This window comes from Symphalangus syndactylus, chromosome 20 (assembly GCF_028878055.3).
Source record: "Symphalangus syndactylus isolate Jambi chromosome 20, NHGRI_mSymSyn1-v2.1_pri, whole genome shotgun sequence".
Classification (NCBI taxonomy): Eukaryota; Metazoa; Chordata; class Mammalia; order Primates; family Hylobatidae; genus Symphalangus; species Symphalangus syndactylus.
Genome location: NC_072442.2, coordinates 49,552,184 through 49,579,551, shown reverse-complemented (window position 1 = coordinate 49,579,551; position 27,368 = coordinate 49,552,184). Strand labels below are relative to the sequence as shown.

Genomic DNA, 27,368 nt, shown 5'->3' with positions numbered 1-27,368 from the left:
CCACTATTGTTGACACCACTGATCCGCCCGCTTATCCAGGCCCATTAGGAGCATTATCACCTCATTGCCAGCCCCAGAGGAGCCTGACAAAGGGAAAAGCGGCCTCCTCCTCCAGCCCTGCCCCACCCTTCCCAATTCCCTTCGCAATTTTTCCAGGACGGCAAATGGGCGAGATGCTCCCCAACCCTGAAGGTTAGGGGAAGCCAGGGAGAGTAAGATTTGGGGTCTGGGAGAGAACCGGGGCTGGGTGGGTGGCACGAGAATCAAACCCTGGGCTCCCCAGCCTTCAAGGCAGGCACGTCTGTCCTATAGAGGTGCCGAGGCAGCCATGGCCAGGCCGGGCTGGAGGGGTAAGGGCGTGCTCTGGACTTGTGGCACAGCTGCTGGGATGTGCGTGATGGACCGGGCCTGCCCGCCTGCCCACCCCCTGCCCACACTATGCTGCTGTCTTGGCACCTGCTGTGGCCAGTGACAGCCTCTGGGAGGGGCTCAGCATGTGCCCGGGCAGGCTGTGGACCCAGGGCAGCTGGTGCCCAGCAGGAGGGGGGCCGTGCCCAGGGAGCTTTCAGGGACTGTGCAATCCTCAGACCCCATGTCCAGGGTTGGCAGGGGCAGCTCTGGTCTTCTTCTCACTGATTTTGCTCCATTTGGTCCCTGCCCTAGACCTTTGAGTCTGCCAAGATTTGCAAGATCCTGGGACTGGTCCCTGTGGAGAGGCTGTAAGCATAGAGGCAGGATGCTGAACTGAGCACCTGAGAACTGGGCTTGAGACGTGGCTCGTTCCCGTGTGGGTGCTGTGATGCCAGCTAGCTGCCCAGCTAGCTGAGCCTCAGCTGCTCATGTGTGGAATGCGTGTGAGAATCCCTCCCAACATTGTAGAGATCAGGATACCAATGAAGTCATAAAGTGAGCCAAAGCGCCCTGCAAATGTTGAATATTATGACAGCGTTGGGGCTCCAAGCAGTGAAGTGCCTTGCCCACTGTCACGAGGCCAGAAATGAATGGGAACAGGTCTCAGAGTTGTACCCACCTAGGCCCTATGGCTTGGCCTTTGCCTCCAGGCCATGAGTGCCACTCCTGCTCCTCTCAGGGCTCTGGACTCCTTCCCCTCAGCCCCCGCAGCCTCTGCCAGGAGGTGGGAGTTGGGTGGGAGACTCCCAGGGCCCTGGGCTCCCCGAGGCTCTGTGACAGGGCCTCACCCCACCCCCTAGGTCTTCACAGGCATCTTCACAGCAGAGATGGTTCTGAAGCTGATCGCCATGGACCCCTACGAGTATTTCCAGCAGGGTTGGAATATCTTCGACAGCATCATCGTCACCCTCAGCCTGGTAGAGCTAGGCCTGGCCAACGTACAGGGACTGTCTGTGCTACGCTCCTTCCGTCTGGTACACAAAAGCCCCAGGGCCAGGGGCTGGGATGGGGTTGGGCTGAGGAGACTAAGGAGGGTGGGCACAGGGATGGGAGGAGAAACCCCAGGAAGCTAGAGGGCTGAAAACGAGGCCTCCTCTGCCTTGTGCATACCTGTTACCTCTCAGAGCCTTTCTTACCTGTAAAACAGAGAAAAGGAGAGCCCTGTCTTCTTTCATAGGGCTGCTGGGGGGACCAAAGTGACAGAGGCCAACACTGGGTTTGATTCCTTAATGACCTTGAGCAGCAGTGAGCAGGAACTCCAGCCCCATACTGCAGACCTGAAAGCGGAGGTTCTGGAAGTTCATTAGGAGTAGGATTGGGACCTCTGAATTTCTGTCTTTTCACCACCCCATAAGGAGCACTATATTATTCTTTTTAAAACTTTATCAGCTGGACGCTGATTATCAGCTCACGCCTGTAATCTCAACACTTTGGGAGGCCAAGGCAGGTGGATCACCTGAGGTCAGGAGTTCAAGACCAGCCTGGCCAACATGGTGAAACTCCGTCTCTACTAAAAACACAAAAATTAGCTGAGCTTGGTGGCAAGCGCCTGTAATCCCAGCTACTTGGGAGGCTGAGGCAGGAGAATCACTTGAACCCGGGAGGCCGAGGTTGCAGTGAGCCGAGATTGCACCACCGCACTCCAGCCTGGGTGACAGATTGAGACTCTGTCTCAAAAAAAAAACAACAAACTTTATCAAGGGATCTTTTCATGTATGCACAAAAGTATAGAGAAAGTATAATGAACCTCCATGTACCTATCACCCAGCTTCAACAACTATCAACATTCTACAATTCCTGTTGCATCTGTCCCCCAATTTTTATTGTGAAAGCAAATCCCAACATATAATTTCACTTGTAAATCCTTTAGTCTGTATTTTTTTTTTAGACGGAGTTTCTCTGTCACCCAGGCTGGAGTGCAGTGGTACAATCACTGCTCCCTGCAGTCTTGACCTCCCCAGACTCAGGTGATTCTCCCACCTCAGCCTCCTGCATAGCTGGGACCACCACGCCTAGCTAATTTTTGTAATTTTTGTAGGTCAGGGTTTTGCCATGTTGCCCAGGCTGGTCTCCAACTCCTAGGCTCAAGTGATGCACCTTCTTCGACCTCCCGAAATGCTGGGATTAGAGGGGTGAGCCACTGCTCCCAGCCATAGTCTGTATCTTTAAAAGATAATGACGTTTTTTCTTTTTTCTTTTCTTTTCTTTTTTTTTTTTTTTTTAATGGAGTTTTGCTCTGTAGCCCAGGCTGGAGTGCAGTGGTGCAATCTCTGCTCACTGCAAGCTCTGCCTCCCTGGTTGAAGTGATTCTCCTTCCTCAGCCTCCTGAGGAATCCCTAACTGGGATTACAGGCACTCGCCACCACGCCCGACTAATTTTTTGTATTTTTAGTAGAGACAGGATTTTACCGTGTTGGCCAAGCTGGTTTCCAGCTCCTGAGCTCAAGTGATCCACCCGCCTCAGCTTCCCAAAGTGCTGGGATTACAGGCGTGAGCCACCGCGCCTGGCCTGGACTTGTTTTCTTTTTAATACATGAAGGGCCTGAGGTGGTAGAATGAGTGTTCCCATTTAACAGAAGGTCAAACTGAGGACTCAGATTGTGCAGGGGGCTGGAGATTCAAGCTACTCAACACTGTTCTTTCTCCTAAGGCTGGGGCTGCCTTGGGTGGTGGTGCCTGGGCCTCACTTACCCTTGCCCTCCCTGCCTGGCAGCTGCGGGTCTTCAAGCTGGCCAAGTCGTGGCCGACGCTGAACATGCTCATCAAGATCATTGGCAATTCAGTGGGGGCGCTGGGTAACCTGACGCTGGTGCTGGCCATCATCGTGTTCATCTTCGCCGTGGTGGGCATGCAGCTGTTCGGCAAGAGCTACAAGGAGTGCGTGTGCAAAATCGCCTTGGACTGCAACCTGCCACGCTGGCACATGCACGACTTCTTCCACTCCTTCCTCATCGTCTTCCGCATCCTGTGCGGGGAGTGGATCGAGACCATGTGGGACTGCATGGAGGTGGCCGGCCAAGCCATGTGCCTCACCGTCTTCCTCATGGTCATGGTCATTGGCAACCTCGTGGTGAGTGAGGCTGTCTGGGTGGCCCCTGCCCTCGCCCAGGAAGCGTACGAGATGTGCCTGATGTTTGACTGTTTTCGATCTCCCCAACACATCCTCTCCAAAATGGCAATTTTATGTGGTTTAACCCAGCAGTTCTCAAATTTTAACCTGTGTATGAATCACTTAGGAGTTATGTAAAACACAGATCCCTGGCCCCACCCCCAGAGTGTCTGATTCAGCAGCTCTGGGCCTAGGCCTGGGGATCTGCATTTCTGACAAGCTCCGAGGTGACGCTGATCAGTGGATGCTGGTGGTGGTTCTGGGACCACGCTATGAGTAGCGCTGTTGGAACCTAGTGTTTTGAGTAAAGCAACATGATAATGAGTCAGACGGACCTACATTCCGGTCCCAGCTCCTTTGCCATCATCTGTGTGACCTTGAGCTAACTGCTGCTCTCTAGTTGGGCTGGGTTCTCTAACCCTCACATAGAAGAAAAACAACAGGGACTTCATGAGGTCACTGCAAAGATGATGCCATAGTGTGTACAAAGGCACAGTGTTGTGGGGGAACCTGGGCCTCCCGGCCTTCTCCCACCCTCTTGACCTCCTCTGCTCCAGGGCCTATGGTCCAGGCTCCGAAAAAGAGAATCAGGCTGGATGTGGTGGCTCATGCCCATAGTCCCAGCACTTTAGGAGGCCGACAAGGCCAGGAGTTCAAGACCAGCCTGGGCAACATAGCAAGATACTCTCATCTCTACAAAAAAATGGAAAAATGAAAAACATTAGCTAGGCATGGTGGCACACACCAAACCCAGCTACTTGGGAGGCTGAGGCAGGAAGATGGTTTGAGCCCTGAACTTCAAAGCTATAGTGAGCTATGATCCTGCCACTGCACTCCAGCCTGGGGGGGCAGAGCAAGACCCCATCTCCAGAAAACAAAAAAGAAACATGTGCAGATATTGGGAAAATGCAGAGATGGCATAAACTGCATCTCTTCTGCCGCTTGCTGTGGTTCAGGGCTTGGCATGCGGGGCTGGTGCAGAGGAAGGGGCCAGGAGGTGAGAGCCAGGGTGTAGGGCCATGGTCCAGCTGGCCAGCATTTCTGCGGCTAGGGCCCCTGGATGTGACCCTGACTCCTCCCCTTCTTGGGGTGGCAGTGGAGGTCACTCCTGCCCGAGCCCTGCAGTGCTGTGCCCACCTGCCCCCTGCAGTGGCTGGTGCTGCCCTGGGCAAGAGGGACTGGGAAGACTCCTGTCCCCATGTTCCCCAAAGGCCTATGGAATCCCTGAGCTGTAGGGACAGAGCTTCTCAGACATTGCTGATCTCCGGCTGGGGGCAGCACCAAGAGAGGGAAGGGGGTGTCACCTCGGCTGCAGAAGAAGACCATGCTGCAGCTACAGAAGAGAACCCAGGCCTCCTGTCCCTGAAAGGAGGGTCTTAGGGAGTGGGGAGAGAGAGGGAAGGTGCCCGGGCCCAACTTTGGGGCAGGATTGGGAATGGGGACAGCAGACCCTGAGTAGGAGTGTGTGGATGTCAGTCTAAGGACTTGGGGGTGACCGAGTCTTCAGGGAGTTGCTGTTTCTATGTGCAGAAACTCAAAAATGTTTTAAGCCCTCACTTTGCCACTCACTGACTGGGAAACCTTGAGCCCGTTATTTAACCCTTTGGGCCTCAGTTTTCCCACCTGAAAAATGGGGATGATAATGGGGATGATTCTTCCACTGGATGGTTGCAAGGATTATGTGATGCATGCGCTTACAAGTGCTTACCAAAGTGCCTGGCCACGTGGCTGGGGGTGCAGGTGTTGCAGGCGTGCGGCAGGGCAGTGCTGGTTTAGGTTCTCGCCACCAGGGTGATGCTCCTGTATTGGCAGTGGGGGCCCTACTGTGTGTCAGTCCCTGCCAAAGGGATTTACCGGCATTGCCCCTAATTCTCTCAGCCACCCCATGAGACAGGTAATGTTATTTCCACGCTCTCGAGGAGGCACTGCCCAGAACCACACAACTAGTGAGAATAGAGCTGGTACCGGAACTGGGTCCATATAACTCCAGTAACAATAACATCAATGACAACAGTATCGTGATAATGATAACGTCAGCATCAGCAGAAGCATGGTGACAGCTGACATTGATTTAGCATTTACCTAGCATTCTGGGTGCTCCACGTGTATTCATTTCACCTCATCCTCACACCCACCTGTGAGGGGTGTGCTGGTTCATCTCTTTTATAGATGAGGAAACAGAGGCTCAGGGAGGTGAATCTGTCCCGTGTGTGGGACGGGAGCCCCTGCAGTCTGGCTGCAGTCTGGAACCAGTGCAGGCCCTGCTTCTGCGTGCATGTCACCCCCATCACACAGACATGCACACACGCACACACCACATCTTTTCCCAGCCCAGCTCTGTGGCTCTCCCAGTTTGCTCAGAGGGAGTGGAACAGCCCAGGGACATGGCACTGTCAGCTCCTTGGGCACTGTCCCCTCCCACCACCTCCCCAGGCTTCAGAGAAGCAGGTGTCTGCCAGAGGCCACCAGGGCACCCTGCCAGAGAGTGTGAGGACCCGCGTCCCCTGCACCCATGGCACTTGATCACTTCCTGCGGGTAACTGTGAAGAAGAGGAAGTGACTAGGTCACCAGTAACCCAAAGCACAGAACCCCCAGGGAAATTGATGTCAGCCCCCTCCCCTCCTCCCTTCCCCCATGCCTGGGGCAGCTATTTATGTCTTGGGCAGGAGCCGTGTGCAAACCCTGCTGACCCAGAGAGCAGCTAATTCCCATCTCAGATGTGTTTCTGGCAACTGGATGCCTCCCTCCAGAGAGGGAGAAGAAAGACTAATGTGTTCTGGTGGGGGGCAAAGGCAGAAAAGCCTCTAGGGGACATGGCGGGGAGGAACGGAGCCGTGGAATTTCCCCCAGCACATTCTCTCAAAGAGGGTTTTCAGATATTTTTTAAAGAGAGTATTTAATGTGATTAACAGAATATAGTCAACAGAATGTAGTGAAGACAATGACGAGAAGACCTTGGAGGAGGCTGGTGAGAGCCAGGAGTGAGACCCGCCAAGGAGACGGCCAAGGGTGGCGGATCTGCAAGTGCAGGCTCCCCAACTCCCCACGCCCTCTCATTCCCCCAGGCCTCCGAGGAAGAACCTGGCTGTGCTTCTGGCTGACAGGAGCCAGGACCCTCACCCCAGCCAGCATTCTCCTTCGTCCCACTGCCCAGGGCCAGGCAGACTGGTAGAAGGAAGGGCGACCACATTAAAGACTTTCAGGGCTGCCATTCACCTTGTAGGCTAAGTGAATGATGCCTTCTAAAGTTATACAATGACTGGAATCCTGGTTCGAGTCCTGGCTATGCTCTGTGTCCTAGGGCATGCCACACCACCTCTCTAGGACTCAGTTTACTCATCTATAAAATGCTGAGCTGGCCTCAGAGTTCACCACACTCTTCCTTACACCTTGTATAACTTTCTTTCTTTCTTTCTTTTTCTTTCTTTTTTTTTTTTTCGAGGCAGGATCTCGCTCTATCACCCAGGCTGGAGCGCAGTGGTGCGATCTGGGCTCACTGCAACCTCCGCCTCCCGGGTTCAAGTGGTTCTCCTGCCTCAGCCTCCCAAGTAGCTGGGATTATAGGTGTGCACCACCACACCCAGCTCATTTTTGTATTTTTAGTACATGGTTTCACCATGTTGGCCAGGCTGGAGCACCTTGTATAGCTTTCTATTATTTCAAGCATAATAACAGCCAACATGTGTTGAGTGCCTATTGTGTGCTCTACTTGTATTGATGGGTTTTTTTGTTTGTTTGTTTTTTGTTTTTCTGTTTTGTTTTGTTTTGGGACGGAGTCTCGCTCTGTCGCCCAGGCTGGAGTACAATGGCGTGATCTCGGCTCACTGCAACCTCCGCCTCCCAGGTTCAAGCGATTCTCCTGCCTCAGCCTCCCAAGTAGTTAGGACTATAGATGCATGCCACCACACCCAGCTAATTTTTTGTATTTTTAGTAGAGACAGGGTTTCACCATGTTAGCCAGGATGGTCTCGATCTCCTGACCTCGTGATCCGCCCGCCCCAGCCTCCCAAAGTGCTGGGATTATAGGCGTGAGCCACCGCGCCTGGGGTTGTATTGATCTTTTAATCCTCACAACAATGGGAGGAACACTGGCATAATCTCCTTTTTACAGATGAGGAAACTGAGGCACAGTGCAGTGAGGCAAATTGCCTCAGAGCACACAGCTAATAAACTGGGGTTCAGAGCCCTGCAATATGGTTTCAAAAGCTGTGCACTCCAGTCTCTGCTGCCACCCAAACCCACAGTATTGCATGTGTTTGATCTGCTCTCTGTCTCTGCTGGTCTGTGAGCTCCCTGAGGCCATTCATGCAGTGACGGGGGCTCAGGAAATGTCTGTCCACTGGAAAATAAAGTGGGTGGGGGTGCTGGGGGAGAAGGGCAGTAGCCTCCTGAGTCTCTTTCCTTAGGGATGTGGGACAAGAACCAGAATAGATGGAGTCGGAAACCCCAAGAGGAGAAAAGAGGGTAAATAGTAGGTCAGATGTCCCTTCCAGAGTAGCAGGGGCCAAGCTTCTGCACTCCAGGAGCGCGGGGTCTAAAAAGTCCCACTTAACAGAGGTGGAGAAAAAGGCACAAAAGATAAAGGTTCCCAGTAAGTCCTGGAAGCTCGGCGACTTGAGCCCAGTTCTTTGTTCTGCATCCTCCGGAAGTGGAGGTAAAGGACAGTCATGGGCCAGGCATGGTGGTGATGCTAATCCCAGCACTTTGGGAGGCTGAGGCAGGCAGATCACCTGAAGTCAGGAGTTTGAGACCAGCCTGGGCAACATGTTGAAACCCCGTCTCTACAAAAAATACAAAGATTAGCCGGGCATGGTGGCACTTGAACTTGGGAGGTGGAGGTTGCAGTGAGCCGAAATCGCGCCACAGCACTCCAGCCTGGAGTCTGGAGGCAACAGAGGGAGACTCTTCCATCTCAAAAAAAAAAAAAAAGAAAAAAAAAAAAGGGACAGTCATGGAGAGAGTTCCTGTCCCCCAGCAGGCCTCCCTAAACCCTGCCTCTGCCCTGGGTAGCAGAGTCCTCTCAGAAGCCCAAGCCTCAGTTTCCCCATCTGCAGAAGGGATGATAATAACCATTACCTCCATGAGTAGTTGTGAACACCTCTTAAGTGGCGTTCTTTTAAATGCCCAACATGTGGTAGTTTGGATCTGTAGACCGAGGGCCCCTGTGCCAGCTGAAGGTGGCACCCTCTGGGTCCCAGGGACTGATATGAGGCTCCCCCTGACCCCATGCCCCAGGTCCTGAACCTGTTCCTGGCTCTGCTGCTGAGCTCCTTCAGCGCCGACAGTCTGGCAGCCTCAGATGAGGACGGCGAGATGAACAACCTGCAGATTGCCATCGGGCGCATCAAGTTGGGCATCGGCTTTGCCAAGGCCTTCCTCCTGGGGCTGCTGCATGGCAAGATCCTGAGCCCCAAGGACATCATGCTCAGCCTCGGAGAGGCTGACGGGGCCGGGGAGGCTGGAGAGGCAGGGGAGACTGCCCCCGAGGACGAGAAGAAGGAGCCGCCCGAGGAGGACCTGAAGAAGGACAATCACATCCTGAACCACATGGGCCTGGCTGACAGTCCCCCATCCAGCATCGAGCTGGACCACCTTAACTTCATCAACAACCCCTACCTGACCATACAGGTGCCCATCGCCTCTGAGGAGTCCGACCTGGAGATGCCCACCGAGGAGGAAACCGACACTTTCTCGGAGCCTGAGGATAGCAAGGTGAGCCGGGGCCAGGGCTCAGACAGACCCGGCTTCAAATTCTCCTGTGACCTGGAGCAAGTCCTAAGTCCTCTCTGAGCCTCAGTTTCTCCAGCTGTAAAATGGGGGTGGTGCCCTATGGCATTGTTGCAAGCATTATGTGAGACGCTGTATGTAAAGCATGCAGTCCGCGCCCTGTGAGTGCCGGCTGTCACTATCGTTATTGATGTGGTTATTATGATCAACCCTGTCTGTCCGGAAACCCTGATTCCTTCGGACCAGAACGCCTGGGCCCCTCTCACCAGCAGGTGGTGCCCTTGGACATGCTGCTTTTACCTGGGCACCGCAGCTCCAGGACCAGGACCTGCGAGGCCTCTCTCACATACTCTCCTCTGGGCTTGAGGCCCCTTGCCCAGTCCTCACACTTATCCTCTACCTCTGTTTAGACCCCACCTGGGTCTGCTCCCAATCTCCCAGTGTGGGCCAAAGTGCCAGATCCAGGCAGGGGACTCAGGAGAGGAGCCAGGGGCCAATGGGAGTTGGGGACAAGGAGGGCAGAAGCCTCGGGCAGGAGCCCTGACCCCTCAGCCATGCAGGGGGTGTGCTGCTGGGCTCAGATGCCCCTCCCCAGCCCTCCACTGAGAGGGGAGGAAGGGACAGGAACGCAGTGGTGGTCACCCCCAGCAGCTGAGGCTGAGGCTGGGACCCTGCCTGGGTCTTGAGCCCCCTTCCCCACCTCTGGCAGGGAAAGGACTCGTACAGGAGCTAAGACGGGGGCCCCTGCCCACCCCTGCACCATCAGCCTGAGCCTAATGAACTTTGCCCTGAAAGCTTTTGACTCCTTATTCCCCCCAAATACGTGGCATGCTGGCTTACCAGGGACCGAGTGCCTGTGAGCTATAAATACCCAGGCAACTGTGGCACGGACCTCGGTATGAGGCACTCAGGTGGCAGGGGAGCTGGAAAGCACCAAAGTCCCAGGCTCTCCGGGGCGGGGGCCGGGGCCAGGGCCGGGGCCGGGGCCTGGGGACTTGTTCAAGGAGGGTGAGCACAACTCCATGGGGGATTTAGGGAGTTGGGTGCACAATCGGGGCAAGCAACTCAGTGGATGCCCTGGCTGACCTAACACTCTGTGCCTCAGTTTCCCTTTTAGTCCACTGAAAACAAGGACGCCCCCCCACCATGGTGGTTTGCTGGTCACCACTCTGGATACAGAGCTGCCCCCCAAGTTGCCCTCTTCTTCCTTCTCTTCAGAGGCCTCACCCTCAGCCTTGAAGGGGGTCCCTTGCAGGGTGGAGGCTGGGGCCGGGAAGCTGGCCTGGCCCAGCAGGAGGAGGTGGGAGGAGGCCTGGCCCGACCGGAGCACCCGCCTCCCCCACTCCCGCTCCCAACACTGATCAGGTTCCCTTGGCACGGGATGGAGGCTTTGGCTGGGGAACATTTTCCACCCTTTCTGGATTCCTCAGCCAAACAGACCCTGGGGGTGGGAAGGCTCAGACGCTAGGGGCACCACACGCCCATGCTCTGAGGGCTGTGACAGGCTGGCTCCATCCTGACCCCTTTTCATACCCCTGCCCCCTCAGAGCTACCTTCAGGCCCCCCATGCCGCCCAGACACCCCACTCGGGCCGGGGTCCCAGCCTCCTCCCTTATCTGAGGCCTTCGCATGTGTCCTCATGCCCTCACCATCCCTTCGCAGGCATCAGCCCCGCCCTACTCCTTATGTAAGTGTCATGCGGGCATGACCAGGGCCACCTACGTCCCCATGGTTCCTCGACCATCCAGGGCTGGATGAATGAATGAATGAATGAGTTTGCTCCTCCTTCTCTTCTTCCCTTCCCTTCTGGTCTCCCATCCTGCCCCATCTGGTGGGAGGATGAGGGGGTCTCTCAGGGACACAGATGTCATGTGACCCCGTGGCCTCCACAGAAGCCACCGCAGCCTCTCTATGATGGGAACTCGTCCGTCTGCAGCACGGCTGACTACAAGCCTCCCGAGGAGGACCCTGAGGAGCAGGCAGAGGAGAACCCCGAGGGGGAGCAGCCTGAGGAGTGCTTCACGGAGGGTGAGGGCACCCCCCACCTCGTCTGGGTGTCTCCCCCAGGCCTGCAGCCCCTGCAAGGGGCAGGCTACACCAGGACCAAAAGCACACGAACCTGGGGCTGCCTAGCCGTCCTCATGCCTCACGTGTCTAGGGGTGGTGGCAGTGCGTGCCCAGAACTGTGGCACAAGATCCATGCAGAGCCCTTGGTGCAGACCTAGCTTGGAGCGAACGTGCAGGAGTGTGGGTGTCAGCTCCTGAGATTCCCCCCTCCGTCTTCAGGGAGCAAGGCCTTCAGGACATGGCACTGGAGAAATGTCGTTGTCCATAGAGCTTGCTGGGCTGTGCAGGGTGGAAACTGCCTGGGCAAGGTGGGGGGTGGGGCAGCACTGGGGCTGGGGGCCAGGAGGCCTTTCCTCTGCATGCCCATCCCCAGCAGCCGTTGTCGCATGTTGGATCTGGCTGTGGAGGGAGGCCCTGAGTCCCCCATGTGAGCCAGATGGAGCTGGGTGAGGGAGGAGGTGGGGGCCCTGGGTCTGGGAACTGGAGAGGGGCATCCTGGGACGCCGTGGGAGGGCACTGACTGTGCACCCCAAGGCAACCCCAGGCCCATGATGTGGTGCCTGTCCCTGCCCCCCCCCCCCACCATAAGCCTGCGTGCAGCGCTGGCCCTGCCTCTACGTGGACATCTCCCAGGGCCGCGGGAAGAAGTGGTGGACTCTGCGCAGAGCCTGCTTCAAGATCGTCGAGCACAATTGGTTCGAGACCTTCATTGTCTTCATGATCCTGCTCAGCAGCGGGGCTCTGGTAGGCACTGCCTGGGAGCACGGGTCAGGGGCAGGGGCCAGGCCCACAGCAGGTCCTCCTGGGGCTCCCCATCTCCACGCACAGGAAGGGCCATGCTCTGGTCAGTCCCAAACCCTGAGAATCCTAAAGGAACTCGCTGTGCCTCCAGGATAGGTTATAGGATGTGCTGACTTTCTTAACATGGCAGAGGTGCCTCCCTTATTACATAGGCGCTGACTTTTGTGCACTCTCTGCTGATGAGGAGGCAGGAGAAGCCTGGGAACTGGGGGCGCAGGACTGAAGATGTGTCACTGTGGACCTGCCCAGCAGACGATTGCAATTTGCTGTTGTTGGGCTTGGGGAAGTGGGGCTGAGGGATTCTACCCACTGGGAAACGCGCTCATCCCCATGATGGGTGGTGGGAGTCCAGGAGATGCAGACAGCCTGTCCCTCGGGCTGGACCCCCACGGCAGACCCCAGGGAACCAGCATCATAGAGCAGGGCAGGAGACCTGGCTGCTGCCCCAGCCTGCTGGACCCCAGCCACCCTGGTGGTGCTGGTGCCCCCAGGCCTTCGAGGACATCTACATTGAGCAGCGTCGAGTCATCCGCACCATCCTCGAATATGCTGACAAGGTCTTCACCTACATCTTCATCATGGAGATGCTACTCAAATGGGTGGCCTACGGCTTTAAGGTGTACTTCACCAATGCCTGGTGCTGGCTCGACTTCCTCATCGTGGACGTGAGTCCCCCCATGCTGGCCCCGTAGCTACATCCAGAGGCTGTCGATGTGGCGGGGACCTCAGGAAGCCCACGCCCTGAAGGGCAGGACCTGCCCGAGGCCACCCCCAGAGTCAGACCCTCGATCAGCACTGCCCTTCTTGGACACAGCTGCCCAGGGAGGGTTTAGGGACTGGGAGGCCTTCCCTTCTCCTCAGGGAAAAGAGGCCTTGGGGGAGGACAGCAGGCAGAAGGGCTACTTACCATCCCTGCCAATAGGAGTGGAGGAGTTTCTTACTTCATACATTTTATTTATTTATTTTTAAGATGAGGTCTTGCTATGTTGCCCAGGCTAGTCTCGAACTCCTGGGCTCAAGTAATCCTCCCACCTTGGCCTCCCAAAGTGCTGGGATTACAGGCGTGAGCCACCACGCCCGGCCAGGAATGGAGGATTTTCTTAGCCTCTTAGATGGGCTCACAGGCCTCCTGAAGGAGTCGGGTACCATCCCTCCTATTCACAGTCATCCCCAGTTAGTTGATGACATCACTGAGGTGGTGCCAGCCTCCTACAGGTACTGGGACAGGTCCCAGGGCTGCTCTTCCCACCGGACAGGACCACCCACTAGGGAGGGGATCTGAGGGAGACAGCCAGGAGCTGTGAGTCCAGAAAGACCCCCGTGGCCTGGGCTTGAGGGGAGGCTGGGGGCCTTGCACGCACTGACCTCCTCACCCCTCCCCTGCAGGTCTCCATCATCAGCTTGGTGGCCAACTGGCTGGGCTACTCGGAGCTGGGACCCATCAAATCCCTGAGGACACTGCGGGCCCTGCGTCCCCTAAGGGCACTGTCCCGATTCGAGGGCATGAGGGTGGGTGCTGAAGGGGCCTCTGGGGTGGGCTGGGGATGGGCGACCGGCCACCTTCACTGCAGGGTGGAGGGTGCAGGTCTATACTCCAACCACCACCAGAGGGAAGCAGAGAGCTTGGACCCATGGCCCTGCCTGAGGCCAGGTCTGGCCCCCACCTCTGCTAGCTGTCCTCCCCACAGGCTATCTTCTGCCTGCCCCATTCCCACTCTCAGCCCCGGATCCAGCCCGCCCTTAGCTTGCTTCTGCCACTACTTGAGGGGAGCAGAGACTGCAGAAGCACCCAGGCGGGCCCCACGGCCAGGGAAGAGGAGGAAGGAAGGCAGGTTTATGTGGTGTTTATGAGTGGTTTATGAGTGGGTTTATGGGTGGCCCTCCCCAGCCTCAGACTGAGCCACCCAGGGCTTTGAAACAAGTTGCCTGCACCCTGGCTCTGAGCCTCCCCCTCACCCCCCACTGATGAGCTTGGCGTCACGGTTGGGGCCATGCCCTTGAGCTTGGGGTCAGTTTGGGGAAGATCCACTCAGGCCCTGGAGAGCAGAAGTGGCAGGTAAACACAGGGTTGGGGGCAAGAAAAATGGGAGTTCCTCAGGAAGAGAGGTCTGCCGGGAGCAAGACCTGCTCTAGTGGGACAAATTTCGGCAAATCTGGAGGCCATGGCGAGCCCACCCAAGTGGTCCCTTCCTGTCCCTGCAAGAGGCCAGCCGAATGCTGGGCCCTCTGACCCCCCAGAGCCAGGGAGCCCTCCCGTTGAGGGGAAACAAGCTGCCTGTGGCCATGCAGCTGGTCGGTGCCCCAACCAGGAATAGAGCTCCCCTGGGCACACCAGGCTTGTGCCACCCGATCTAGAGGTCATGAAAGGGCTCCTCCTTAAAAAGAGAGGGGTGTCAGATCCAGCCCCGTCTGCAGTGGTCAGGTGGGCTGTGTGACTAGGGCTGGTGGGGATGGGTCTTCTGTCCTAGAGTTCCTGCTGCTTCAAAGACCCTGGTGCCCTCTTTTCTGTGCCTGTGTCTGGGGCTCTGGGGCTGAAAACCCATGAGCAGGGGCTGGGTCACGTGAGCTGAGTTTCCTATGGGGGCTGAGCTAAGAGTGTTTGTCTCCTGCCTGGTGACCCGTGACCAGGCTGCTTCCAGAGAAACCCAGCACCCCTACTCTGGGCTGATGGCTCCAGCCAAGCAGAGAGCCCTCTTGACCACCAGGCCTGCAGCTCCCTCCCCCTCCCTCTTACCACCCCCAACCTGCACACACACAGCCCAGCAGGTCGGCCCTCCTCTAGGAAGCCCTCCCTAATTGACAATGCCCAGCTCTGCCTGGTCCCCTGCATGGCGTGGAGATGGGGAGCCCTCTCTCAGAGGCTGGGAGAGGCACTGGCAATGGACCCCCTGGCCCCCAGGTGGTGGTGAACGCTCTCCTGGGCGCCATCCCCTCCATCATGAACGTGCTGCTCGTCTGCCTCATCTTCTGGCTGATCTTCAGCATCATGGGTGTCAACCTGTTTGCCGGCAAGTTCTACTACTGCATCAACACCACCACCTCTGAGAGGTTCGACATCTCCGAGGTCAACAACAAGTCCGAGTGCGAGAGCCTCATGCACACGGGCCAGGTCCGCTGGCTCAATGTCAAGGTCAACTACGACAACGTGGGTCTGGGCTACCTCTCCCTCCTGCAGGTGGTGAGTGTGACCCACCACCCCTGCCGGGAACCTGGATGGAGGCGCCCCCCACCCCGGTCCCTCTCGTTGTACCCAACCCTAATGTCATTCCTGGTTAGGAGACCGCCCACCCTGCTTCCAATGCTGTGGGATCCCCAGGCAGTGTCTAGACCTCTCTGGTCTTTACTTGATGCTTGCCCAGTGGGGCTCTGGCAGGCGGCCTCTGGCAGGGATTGGGCGGGGGAGGGAAATTCATGGATGATGAAAGCAGGGAGCAGCCCCCCGGCTCACTCTCCAACCACACTCTCTCAGGCCACCTTCAAGGGTTGGATGGACATCATGTATGCAGCCGTGGACTCCCGGGAGGTGAGTCGGGGTCGCTGAGATGTCACTGGTGAGCCAGCCAGGGAAGAGGACTTAAGACTGGAGGGAGACACGGCAGCACATTCTGTCCCCGAGACTCGGCAGCCCTGGGGGTGGATGGGTCCTGCCCTCAGGGCTGTGGGGTACAGGGAGAAGCCAGCGTGCAAACCCACGCCGTCCCACCCTGTGGCTCCCGCAGAAGGAGGAGCAGCCGCAGTACGAGGTGAACCTCTACATGTACCTCTACTTTGTCGTCTTCATCATATTTGGCTCCTTCTTCACCCTCAACCTCTTCATTGGTGTCATCATTGACAACTTCAACCAGCAGAAGAAGAAGATGAGTATCAGCCCAGCCCCCCGGGCCCTCCCCGTGCTGGGTCTCCCTCCTGCCTCCCTTGTCCACTCTCCATTGCGCAAATCCACAAATGCCGCCTGAGCACCTACCAGGTTGTTGGTTCAGGCAGCTAGCTTGGGTCCCAGTCCCACCAGGCCACCTTGAACAAGTGGCTTGGCCTCCACGAACCTCGGTGTCCTTATCTGTAAAATGAGACTGCTGAGCCAGGCACAGTGGCTCATGCTTGTAATCCCAGCACTTTGGGAGGCCGAGGCGGGTGGATCACAAGGTCAGGAGTTCGAGACCAGCCTGGCCTGGCTAACGTGGTAAAACCCCGTCTATACTAAAAATACAAATATATATATATTAGCCGGGCGTGGTGGCAGGCACCTGTAATCCCAGCTACTCAGGAGGCTGAGGCAGGAGAATCGCTTAAACCCAGGAGATGGAGGTTGCAGTGGGCCGAGATCGCGCCGCTGCACTACAGCCTGGGCGATAGAGCTAGGCTCCATCTCAAAAAAAAAAAAAAAAAGAGGCTGCTACAACCTGCCTTGTGGGTTACTCTAGGACTCAGCGAGATGTTGATGAAAAGTAGCCAGAAACAGGCTGCAAGACAGCATTGATCCCCACTCCCCTTCCCTCCCGTCTCCTCGGTCCCCCATTCTCCCCTTGTCCCTCCATCTCTGACCCTCCCCCTTCCTCCAGGCCGATCTACAGGGGCGGGGGCTGCCTTAAAGGTGGTGCCTGAGGTGGGGGGTCCTGGAGGCAGAAAGGAGAACTGCACCTCACCCTGACAAGCCCTATCCCACTATACTTAGGAGGGAAAGACATCTTTATGACAGAGGAACAGAAGAAATACTATAACGCCATGAAGAAGCTTGGATCCAAGAAGCCTCAGAAGCCAATTCCCCGGCCCCAGGTACCGCCCTCTGGGCCCCCTGTCCTGTGTGTGGTGCCAGGCTCCTGCCTAGGGGACTGATGGGAGTAAAAGATTTCCTGCCCTCCACCCACCAGGCTGTGTCCCTGGGTGAGGTTAGGCCCACCCCAGGGGCAGGGGACTTGGTCTACCTGCAAGAAGGGATACTTCTTTGTAGTGCCACAGAGATGCCATATGCACAGAGGCTGTCCATGAAACGCCAATGACTGCTTTACCCTCACCTGGCCCTGCGAAGATCCTCAGTGCCCATCTACCTCCCACCTGGGACCCCAGTGGCCCCTGGGGCAAGGGCTCCCACAAGTGGAAGGAGGAGGATGTCCAGACACCCTCCCCAGGAGCAATGACTTTGAAAGAAAGGGGAGGAGCATCTAGGGGACCTTGAAGGGGGTCCCCGGGGGAGGAAGGAGGACCATGAACCCCATAAAATGACCTGGTCCCAGACCTGTCATGATCTGATGGGTCACCCCTCCTCCCCTGGCTGACTCCACCAGAACCCCCAACACCTCCTTTCTCTCTCTCTCTCTGTCTCTGTCATCTGTGTCATGCTGTGGTGCCATCCTGTGTCTCCTGCCTGTCCATGTCCTGTCTGGGCCTGGCCACCCCAACTCCCCCACGTCCACTCCCACCCATACTGCAGAACAAGATCCAGGGCATGGTGTATGACCTCGTGACGAAGCAGGCCTTCGACATCACCATCATGATCCTCATCTGCCTCAACATGGTCACCATGATGGTGGAGACAGATGACCAGAGCCAGCTCAAGGTGGACATCCTGTACAACATCAACATGATCTTCATCATCGTCTTCACAGGGGAGTGCGTGCTCAAGATGCTCGCCCTGCGCCAGTACTACTTCACCGTCGGCTGGAACATCTTCGACTTCGTGGTCGTCATCCTGTCCATTGTGGGTGAGCGGGGCGGGCTGGACCAGCAGGGCAGCACTGAGCTGAGGCACTCGGGAAGACCCATCCTCGTACGCACACACCTGCCCCTGCACCCTCACATGCTCACCCAGACACACGCCTGTGTGTGCCTGCCATTCACTCTCAATGCACAAAGGCACACGGGTGTGCACACAGGCAGATCGTCACCCACGCACACATGGATGCACCTCAGGACACACAACTGACCAGAAGACGCACACTCAGGTGCCCACGTACTGAGCGAAAAGTGTAAAAGATGGTTCCATGTCTGTGTGCACTGAGAAGTGCACGGTCATGCGTGTACTTAAATGATAGAAACTAGCTGCCATTTATCATCAACTGTGCTGTGCACTTGACAGGTGTTATCTCACCTGCTGTTCATAACAATGCCATGATCAGGAACTGTTGTTCCCATTTTACAGGTAAGGAAATTGAGGCACAAACAAGTGAAGTGGAGACCCAGAGTCACACAGCTGTTCTGTCTCCCTCTCTCTCTCTCTATCTCTGTCTCTCTCTCTGTCTCTTTCACACACACACACACACACACACACACACACACACACACACACACCAGTGGCATTTGCAAACAGCCGTGGGAATGGGCCTTACACTCCCCCACTTCAGGGTATCCCACCCCCAGTTCCATCAAGACAAAGCTGCAGCCCCTGGACCCAAGACCCATGGGAGAGCCCAGCCTCACCTGTCAGTCATCTGGGCTGTGCTCTGAGACTTGAGCAGAGCACACCAGGCTGGGCCCCCTGAGCCCCGCATGCTCCCCACACCCTGTGCCAGTCCCCCTCCCCAATGGCAGCGTCCTCACTAGCTCCTCCCCACAGGCCTTGCGCTCTCCGACCTGATCCAGAAGTACTTCGTGTCACCCACGCTGTTCCGTGTGATCCGCCTGGCGCGGATCGGGCGTGTCCTGCGGCTGATCCGCGGGGCCAAGGGCATCCGGACGCTGCTGTTCGCCCTCATGATGTCGCTGCCTGCCCTCTTCAACATCGGCCTCCTCCTCTTCCTGGTCATGTTCATCTACTCCATCTTCGGCATGTCTAACTTTGCCTACGTCAAGAAGGAGTCAGGCATCGATGATATGTTCAACTTCGAGACCTTCGGCAACAGCATCATCTGCCTGTTCGAGATCACCACGTCGGCTGGCTGGGACGGGCTCCTCAACCCCATCCTCAACAGCGGGCCCCCGGACTGTGACCCCAACCTGGAGAACCCGGGCACTAGTGTCAAGGGTGACTGCGGCAACCCCTCCATCGGCATCTGCTTCTTCTGCAGCTATATCATCATCTCCTTCCTCATCGTGGTCAACATGTACATCGCCATCATCCTGGAGAACTTCAATGTGGCCACAGAGGAGAGCAGCGAGCCCCTTGGTGAGGATGACTTTGAGATGTTCTACGAGACGTGGGAGAAGTTCGACCCCGATGCCACCCAGTTCATCGCCTACAGCCGCCTCTCAGACTTCGTGGACACCCTGCAGGAACCTCTGAGGATCGCCAAGCCCAACAAGATCAAGCTCATCACGCTGGACTTGCCCATGGTGCCAGGAGACAAGATCCACTGCCTGGACATCCTCTTTGCCCTGACCAAAGAGGTCCTGGGTGACTCTGGGGAAATGGACGCCCTCAAGCAGACCATGGAGGAGAAGTTCATGGCGGCCAACCCCTCCAAGGTATCCTACGAGCCCATCACCACCACCCTCAAGAGGAAGCACGAGGAGGTGTGCGCCATCAAGATCCAGAGGGCCTACCGCCGGCACCTGCTACAGCGCTCTGTGAAGCAGGCATCCTACATGTACCGCCACAGCCACGACGGCAGCGGGGACGATGCCCCTGAGAAGGAGGGGCTGCTTGCCAACACCATGAGCAAGATGTATGGCCACGAGAATGGGAACAGCAGCTCGCTGAGCCCGGAGGAGAAGGGCGAGGCAGGGGACGCCGGACCCACTCTGGGGCTGATGCCCATCAGCCCCTCAGACACTGCCTGGCCTCTCGCCCCTCCCCCAGGGCAGACAGTGCGCCCAGGAGTCAAGGAGTCTCTTGTCTAGCAGGCAGCGTTGGGGTGGCCCGCTGAGTCTTGGCATAGTCCCCAAAGCTCCCCCGTGGTGCCTGCACACAGAGTGAGGGAGGAGGGCTTTGAATCTGGGACTGTGTTTGGCTCCCTGATGGGGGACAGGATTTGGCCACATTGGGGCTGACACCCAGGCCCGAGCGCCTGCGTTCCCGACCATGGGAAATGGGAATTGCACTCAGGGGCTCCATGCTGGGTCTGAGGCCCCTGCCTCCATGATTTAACCTTCAAGTTGCTCTGACCTCCTCTGGGCCCTGTCGCCCCTCCTTTTGGCCTGGGGGAGGTCAGAACATTCAAATCTCTGCCCCTCACTTGGGGAGGAGCTGGCCGGCGGTGGAGGGATCAGTTGCCCCCCATCACCAGAGTCTTAAGGGTCACTCGCCTCTCCCCAGGAAGTGGCTCAGACCCCTCAGCCCCAGCCCAGACAAAGATGTCTTAACCTCAGGGAGTGCAGACACCTAACCCCAGGGCACTGCCAGCCCACCCCCTTTGACTCTGGGGTGCAGCTTCGCCCACCAGGCCAGCTCAGGAATTCCCTGGAAAAGGGAAATGTGACTGGTTCAGAAATAGCTCCTCAAAGCCTCAAAACCTGATTGGCCACTGGATCCTGCTGCTTTGGGCTGGGATGGTGACTCCTGAAACCTTTTCCCAGGCTACGTCCAGGTCCATAGCTCCCCTGGCTGGCCCCTAGGGGAAGAGCAGAAGGAAGGATGCCACTTGGGAATTGTCCTTCTCTAGGAAGCACGGTGGGGTGACACAGGCTGGGTCCTGCCAGCTGGATTGCTGCACGTGGCCCGAGCATCCAGACCTGAGCGGGGGTCAGGGACCTGCTGCTCAGTAAGAAGATTCTCGCCCCTTCCCTCTCTCCCTGCCTCACTCCTCCGTGAGCACTGCCAGGGCCCCAGGAGCCTCATCCAGACTCAGAGATCTCCCTTCTCATCTCCCCACGCCCGTCTCTTTCTCACCTTTTCCACCTCTCTCCCCAAAGTGATCCTAAGAATGTACAGTTGAGCTCAGGTTAGATATTTTGACCCTGGGGCATGCAGCAGGGAAGGCCCAAGTGGTTCAGGCTCAACCTTCCAACTTCCTGTGGCCTGAAGAAGCACTTCTGCTGCACCGCTGTTCTGGCCACGGCAGGGCCAGGCCTCTGCTGACTCCTGGAGAACAGAGGCTGTGCCCGGAGGAGGAGGGGTGAGAGACCTGCTCAGGTGTCACTGGATTTATTCACTTGTGTGTGTACCTGTGGCTGTGTGTCTGCTTGTATGCTTTTATAGGCCTGTGTGTATAGCCGTGTGTGTGTACAAGTACGTGACTGTACACGTGTGTGTGAACCACTGTGTACTGGTGCCTGCATTATGCATATGTGTCTGGGTATCTTTGTATATATGTGTGTCAGTGTGCCCTGGACTGTTTCAAGGTCCATGGAGTACGGCTGGTGTGTCATACTGTGCAGGCCTGTCCCTGGGAGTGGTTCCCGTGCCTGGGAGAGTGGATCTGTGCTGTGAGTGTGTGGATGAGTATGAACGCATGTGTTAAGTTGTGTACTCAGGGCATTCTGTTGGCCTAAGTGCCTCTTCTTTTTCTTCTTGTTTCTCATGAAAAGTTTGATTAAAATTCAGGAAGCAGCAAAACCTTCAAAACAAGACATGTATGCATGCTTGAGTGTGTGCACACGTGTGTGTGTGTGTGCACATCTACGTGCCATGCCTATGGGCCAGAGTTGTCTTTACTGTCCACCATGCTCTCTCACCTGCTCCCGGTCCTGCCTAAACAGCCCTCTCTCTCACTCCTCTCTCTTTCCCTTCCTGTTTCTCGTCGTCACACCCATGGCCGCAGCCCTGCTCCCTGCCTCCTGCCTGTGTCTCCTCTATGGAAGGAGGCCTCCACTCCTTCCATCTCTTCCTTCAGAAGTTTCGTCTAATGGGGGCAGTCTCTCCTGCCCGGCACATTGCCCCTCTGCCTTGCCCTCCTGGGCCCTGGGCTGGCACAGCCCCTCGAGCCTCCGAAATCTGTTTGATTGGATATTCTCCTAGACTGTGTGCAGATTGCAGAGGAAGAGTAGATGAGCCTGGTCCGGCCTCTCCCTGCCTGCGGCCCCTCCCCTGCAGACGGATGCCCATTCCTGCCCGGTCCAGTGGGGAACAGGCCCCACGCCAGGCCAGCAGGGGGGCTCCTTTGTACAGTTCTTACAATAAACCCTCCTTGGTGCCTCTGGTGTGTGGCTTCTCCCTTCTGCATGTCAGAGTGTGGATGTGGATGGGGGCTGAGGGCAGTGAGAAGCAGAAAGGGTTGGCGGGAATTGGAGCCAAACATGGAAGACACAGGAGCCTCTCAGGGGGCCGGGCAGGATAAGGAGGCCCCAGCTCCCCACTCTGACCCAGTCCAGCTCTCTCCCTCCTCCTTACAAAAGCCCCTTAGCTGGAATCCAAGAGACCAGATAGGATCAGGGGTCAAGACCCGGCTCCCACAACAGGCAGCACCTCACTCCCTCTCTTCCGGGTGATCCATGTTGGGACTTGGGACTCTGTATCCCCAGCTCCTCCTCTCCAGAGGCCCCTTCACTTCTCTGCCCCCCTCAGAGGCCTCAAGGTGCTTGTGGGGCACATAGCACAGCCTCTCCCTCTCCTCAGAGGCACTGACCCCAGGACTGACTTCTGACCCCAGATAGCCCAGGGTCACATGGACCTGTGACTAAGAATATTCTTATGCAGCAAGTTTAGCCCACAGACCCCAGAGAATGAAATATAATCTTGTATGTAATTTTCTTTTTCTTTCTTTCTTTTTTTTTTTTTTTTTTTTTTGAGATAGAGTCTCACTCTGTCACCCAAACTGGAGTGCAGTGGTGCAATCATGGCTCACTGCAGCTTCGAACTCCAGGGCTCAAACAATCCTCCCACCTCAGCCTCCCGACTGAGCCTGGGACTACAGGCACACGCCACCACACCTGGATGGTTTTTTTATAGAGATGGGGTCTTGCTCTGTTGCGCAGGCTTGTCTCAACCTCCTGGCCTCAAGTGATCCTCCCGCCTTGGTCTCCCAAGTTGCTGGGATTACAGGCATGAGCCACTGCACCTAGCCTGAAATGTTATTTTCTGTAACAACTTCTGACTCCCAGGGCTGTATTCTTCCAGATAAGTAAGCACTTAATTCTTTTCAGGATTTCTGCATCCTCTCTTCCTGGGTCCTGAGGTTATGTAGCACTGGTGTGGGGGATGGGGAGGGGCCCTCAGGCTGCCCCCCTGTGTCCTACCATTGTCTCTGTGGCACCTTCCACCTTGCAGCTCTCTGTGCGTGAAGTGCGAGGGGAGGTGTGGAGAATCTCTACAGGGTTGCCTGAGTGCCCCCAGGGTGCTGTCTTCCCTCCCTGGAGTGGGAGCTTCTTCTCACTTGTTTTTTCAAATTTTTTATGTCAATAGTTTTGGGGGTACAGGTAGTTTTTTTTGGTTACCTGGATAATTTCTTTGGTGGTGATTTCTGAGATTTTAGTGCACCTGTCACCTGAGCAGTGTACACTATACCCAATATGTAGTCTTTTATCCCTCACCCCTCCCTCAACGTTCCCCACTGAGTTTCCAAAGTCCATTCTATCATTCTTGTGCCTTTGCATCCTCATAGCTTAGCTCCCACTTATAAGTGAGAACGTATGATATCTGGTTTTCCATTCCTGAGTTACTTTACTTAGAATAATGGCCTACAGCTCCAACCAGGTTGCTGCAAAAAGATGCTATTTCGCTCCTTTTATTTTATTTTATTTTATTTTGAGATGGAGTCGCACTCTGTCACCCAGACTGGAGTGCAGTGGTGCCATCTCGGCTCACTGCAAGCTCCGCCTCTCGGGTTCACGCCATTCTCCTGCCTCAGCCTCCCAAGTAGCTGGGACTACAGGCGCCCGCCACCACGCTCGGCTAGTTTTTTGTATTTTTAGTAGAGACAGGGTTTCACCTGCTTAGCCAGGATGGTCTCGATCTCCTGACCTCGTGATCCGCCTGCCTCAGCCTCCCAAAGTGCTGGGATTACAGGCGTGAGCCACGATGCCCAGCCTATTTCATTCCTTTTTATGGCTAAGTAGTATTCCATAAAGAGCTGTCTATATACCACATTTTCTGTATCCACTCTTAGGTTAGTGGGCACTCAGGTTGGTTCCATATCTTTGCAATTGTGAATTGTGCTGCTATAAGCATGCGTGTGCATGTGTCTTTTAGAAAATCAAAATTATATCAGGTATCTTCTCCAACCACAGTGGAATAAAACTAGAAATCCACTCCAAAAGAACCCTCAAAATTATACAAATATATGGAAATTAATCTGTTCTTGAATGATTTGGGGGTTAACAATAAAATCAAGATGGAAATTTAAAAATTCTTTGAAACGAGTGATAATGACACAACTTCTCAAAACCTCTGTGATACAGCAAAAGTGGTGGTAAGAGGAAAGTTCATAGCATTAAATGCCTACATCAAAAACTCTGGAAGAGCACAAATAGACAATGTAAGGTCATGCCTCAAGGTACCAGAGAAACAAGAACAAATTAAACTCAAACCCAGCAGAAGAGAAGAAATGACAAAAATCAGAGCAGAACCAAATGAAATTGATACAAACAACACAAAAGATCAATTGAAACAAAAAGTTGGGCCGGGCACAGTGGCTCATGCCTGTAATCCCAGCACTTTGAGAAGCCGAGGCAGGCAGATCACAAAGACAGGAGTTTGAGACCAGCCTGGTCAACATGGTGAAACCGCATCTCTACTAAAAGTACAAAAATTAGCTGGGTGCAGTGTTGCACGCCTGTAGTCCCAGCTACTTGGGAGGCTGAGGCAGGAGAATCACTTGAACCCAGGAGGTGGCGGTTGCAGTGAGCCAAGATTGTGCCACTGCACTCCAGCCTGGGCAACAGAGCAAGATTCCGTCTCAAAAAAAAAAAAAAGCTGGTTCTTTGAAAAGATAAAATTGATAGACCATTAGCAAGATTAACCAAGAAAAGAGAGAAGATCCAAATAAGCTCTAGTAGAAATGAAACTGGAGATAACTCTTTTCACTTTAAGTTCCTCCAGACCTCACCTGGAGCCCTCTCTGGCATCAGGGACAGGAGGATTTGCAGAGCGCAGGGTGCTCTGCCCACACATCCTTTGAGCCTTGAATGGTGGAAGAAAAAAAGCCTCATATTGGGTGAGAAACAGAGACAACATGGGACAACAATGCACAGCTACCCACCTCCCCAGGCATCCATGCCACTCCTCGCCCTCCTCAGGGCGTGCCATCCGCCACATTCACCAAGTACCTCAGATGCAGGATGGCCTTCAATGTGCACAGCTGCCCTTTGAAGAACACACTGTTGGGGCCGGGTGCAGTGGCTCACGCCTGTAATCCCAGCACTTTGGGAGGCTGAGGCGGGTGGATCACTTGAGCTCAGGAGTTTGAGACCTGCCTGGGCAACATGGTAAAACCTGTCTCTACAAGAAATACACAGATTAGCCGGGTGTAGTGGCATGACCTGTAGTCCCAGCTACTCGGGAGGCTGAGGTGGGTGAATCACTTGAGCCCAGGTGGCGGAGGTTGCCGTGAATGGAGATTGCACCACTGCATTCCAGCCTGGACAACAGAGCAAGATCTTGTCTCACAAAAACCCCAGAAAACAACAAAAAAACGCGCTATTGGGCTTATTTCTATTTTACGAAAATGAGGAACCTTGGTCACTGAGAGGTTAAGAATGGGTGTTGCCTCATGGGTGCTGTTGGCATGTGGGGCAGGAAACTCTGCTTTGCCAGCCAATGCCCCTTCCACCCTGGGCACCCACCGGTCATTGAGACCAGCGCGATTGCCCTGATGCATGTGCAGACGCTCCCTCCGTGGGGGCAGAGCCACCCCTAGTAGAGAACCACTGGTAACCTGGGGAGGCTTCCTGGCTGCTACACTGCTGGGTCAGGACTCAAACCCACGTCCTTCTTAGCAGGTCTCTTCCCAGTCACAGCAGCCCAGCAGATCCAGGAAACCTGGGCTGGAGAAGGAGGCAGGGATCTCAGCTCTTCTTTCCCTGAAGTTCTTCCCCCTCCCAGCATCCTAGGGTGGCTGGGGGTCGCTGCTTTCTTGCTTCCCTACCCCCTGAGCCCCTTGTCCCTTCCCCCGACCCCGGCCCCCATTCCTTATTTTGATGTTGCCTTCCTGGAAAGGGAGGTGTCGTCAGATGTCAGAATGTGAAGCCTGGGGCAGCCGAGGGCAGAGGCGGGGGTAGGCTTGTGAGGCCTCCTGTTCTGGGAAGAAAAGGGCATCATGAGCCCAAGATGGGGCTCAGGGCTGTTGTCACCAGTGAGGGAACAGCACGGCTCAAAATGTGACAAATAACCCTGCAGGCAGTGGGGCCCCCGCTGCCTCCGCCTCTCCTGAAAACAGATCCCTGCCCGGCATGAATGGGAATGAAGCCCAAAGGCCACATCTGCATCCCTGTCCACGGGATGTATGTGTCTTCCTCCCTGGAGTGGGAGCTGCTTCTCACTTGTTTTTTTAAATTTTTTATTTCAATAGTTTTTGAGGTACAGGAAGCTTTTTTGGTTACCTGGATAAGTTCTTTGGTGGTGATTTCTGAGATTTTAGTGCACCTGTCACCTGAGGATGGATGCCAACTGCCCCCCACCAACCTCTGTGCCCCTACAGTCCGCTGGGCCCTAGGACCAGCTCCCGAGTAGGCCCCACACCACAGGGTCCAGGCAACACACTTGTGTGAGCATGCACACACACACACACACCCGACAAACACGTGTGCCCCAACCCTTTCCCAGTTATACCCCCAACTTTGGGGAGACACTAGCCCCAAAGTTAACGAAGGACTCTGTTGTTAGGGGCTCGGGAAGAGTACTTCCTAAACCCTGAGACTCCCAGATTTTGCCCCACTCCCCCTGGGTCAGTCTCTCTCCAGCCACCCTCACCAGCATGGGGGTCCATGGTCCTCAAGCTGACCTCAGGTGATGTTTATATTTCTGAGCTGTTTATTCCATGAACTGAACATCCGACACCTTTTCAGAGAAATGTTTTTTCATTTGGAACATCTGGAAACAAGAAAGAACATCTGGGGCTGCCCGGAACGGGCTGTTCCTCAGATGAAACCATAACCCTCCTGCCCCTGATTTCCGTGGCTCAGGTCCTGGCCTGCACCCCTTGAGAGTGGCCCCCACCTTATCAGGTCCGAGGCCTAGGCCAAGATCTACAAAGGGACCACCCAGACCCTCTGCCTTCCAACCACAGCATGGGAGGCGGTTCTGCTTTTCCCTAAATCCAGACAGACCTGCCCCAGCACAGACTGGAAAATGGAGGGTCGTGAGGAGAGTGAGATGTGGACAGAGGGCACCGACGATTTAGCATCTCTTCCTCTCCTGGGGGTCGAGGATGAGAGACAAAAAAGAAGCTGCCAGGAAACATAAAACTCAAAGAGGGCTCAGCTGCAGGGCTGAGGTCTGCAAGCATG

At 55.7% G+C, this 27,368-nt stretch overlaps 1 protein-coding gene across 1 annotated transcript in view; it reads left to right on the top strand.

Annotated features, from left to right (window-relative positions):
* Nucleotides 1-22,127, top strand: part of SCN4A (sodium voltage-gated channel alpha subunit 4) — a 34,409-nt gene extending 12,282 nt beyond the window's left edge. Inside the window, exons 12-24 of the mRNA XM_055257544.2 lie at nt 1,212-1,385; nt 3,125-3,481; nt 8,757-9,233; nt 11,141-11,276; nt 11,905-12,059; nt 12,608-12,781; nt 13,503-13,625; nt 15,016-15,294; nt 15,586-15,639; nt 15,836-15,973; nt 16,785-16,889; nt 17,545-17,815; nt 18,667-22,127. Coding sequence (XP_055113519.2) covers nt 1,212-1,385; nt 3,125-3,481; nt 8,757-9,233; nt 11,141-11,276; nt 11,905-12,059; nt 12,608-12,781; nt 13,503-13,625; nt 15,016-15,294; nt 15,586-15,639; nt 15,836-15,973; nt 16,785-16,889; nt 17,545-17,815; nt 18,667-19,889 — 3,666 coding nt within the window. The 3' untranslated portion in view covers nt 19,890-22,127. The remainder of the gene's footprint in view (nt 1-1,211; nt 1,386-3,124; nt 3,482-8,756; nt 9,234-11,140; nt 11,277-11,904; nt 12,060-12,607; nt 12,782-13,502; nt 13,626-15,015; nt 15,295-15,585; nt 15,640-15,835; nt 15,974-16,784; nt 16,890-17,544; nt 17,816-18,666) is intronic.
* Nucleotides 22,128-27,368: the final 5,241 nt, after the last annotated feature.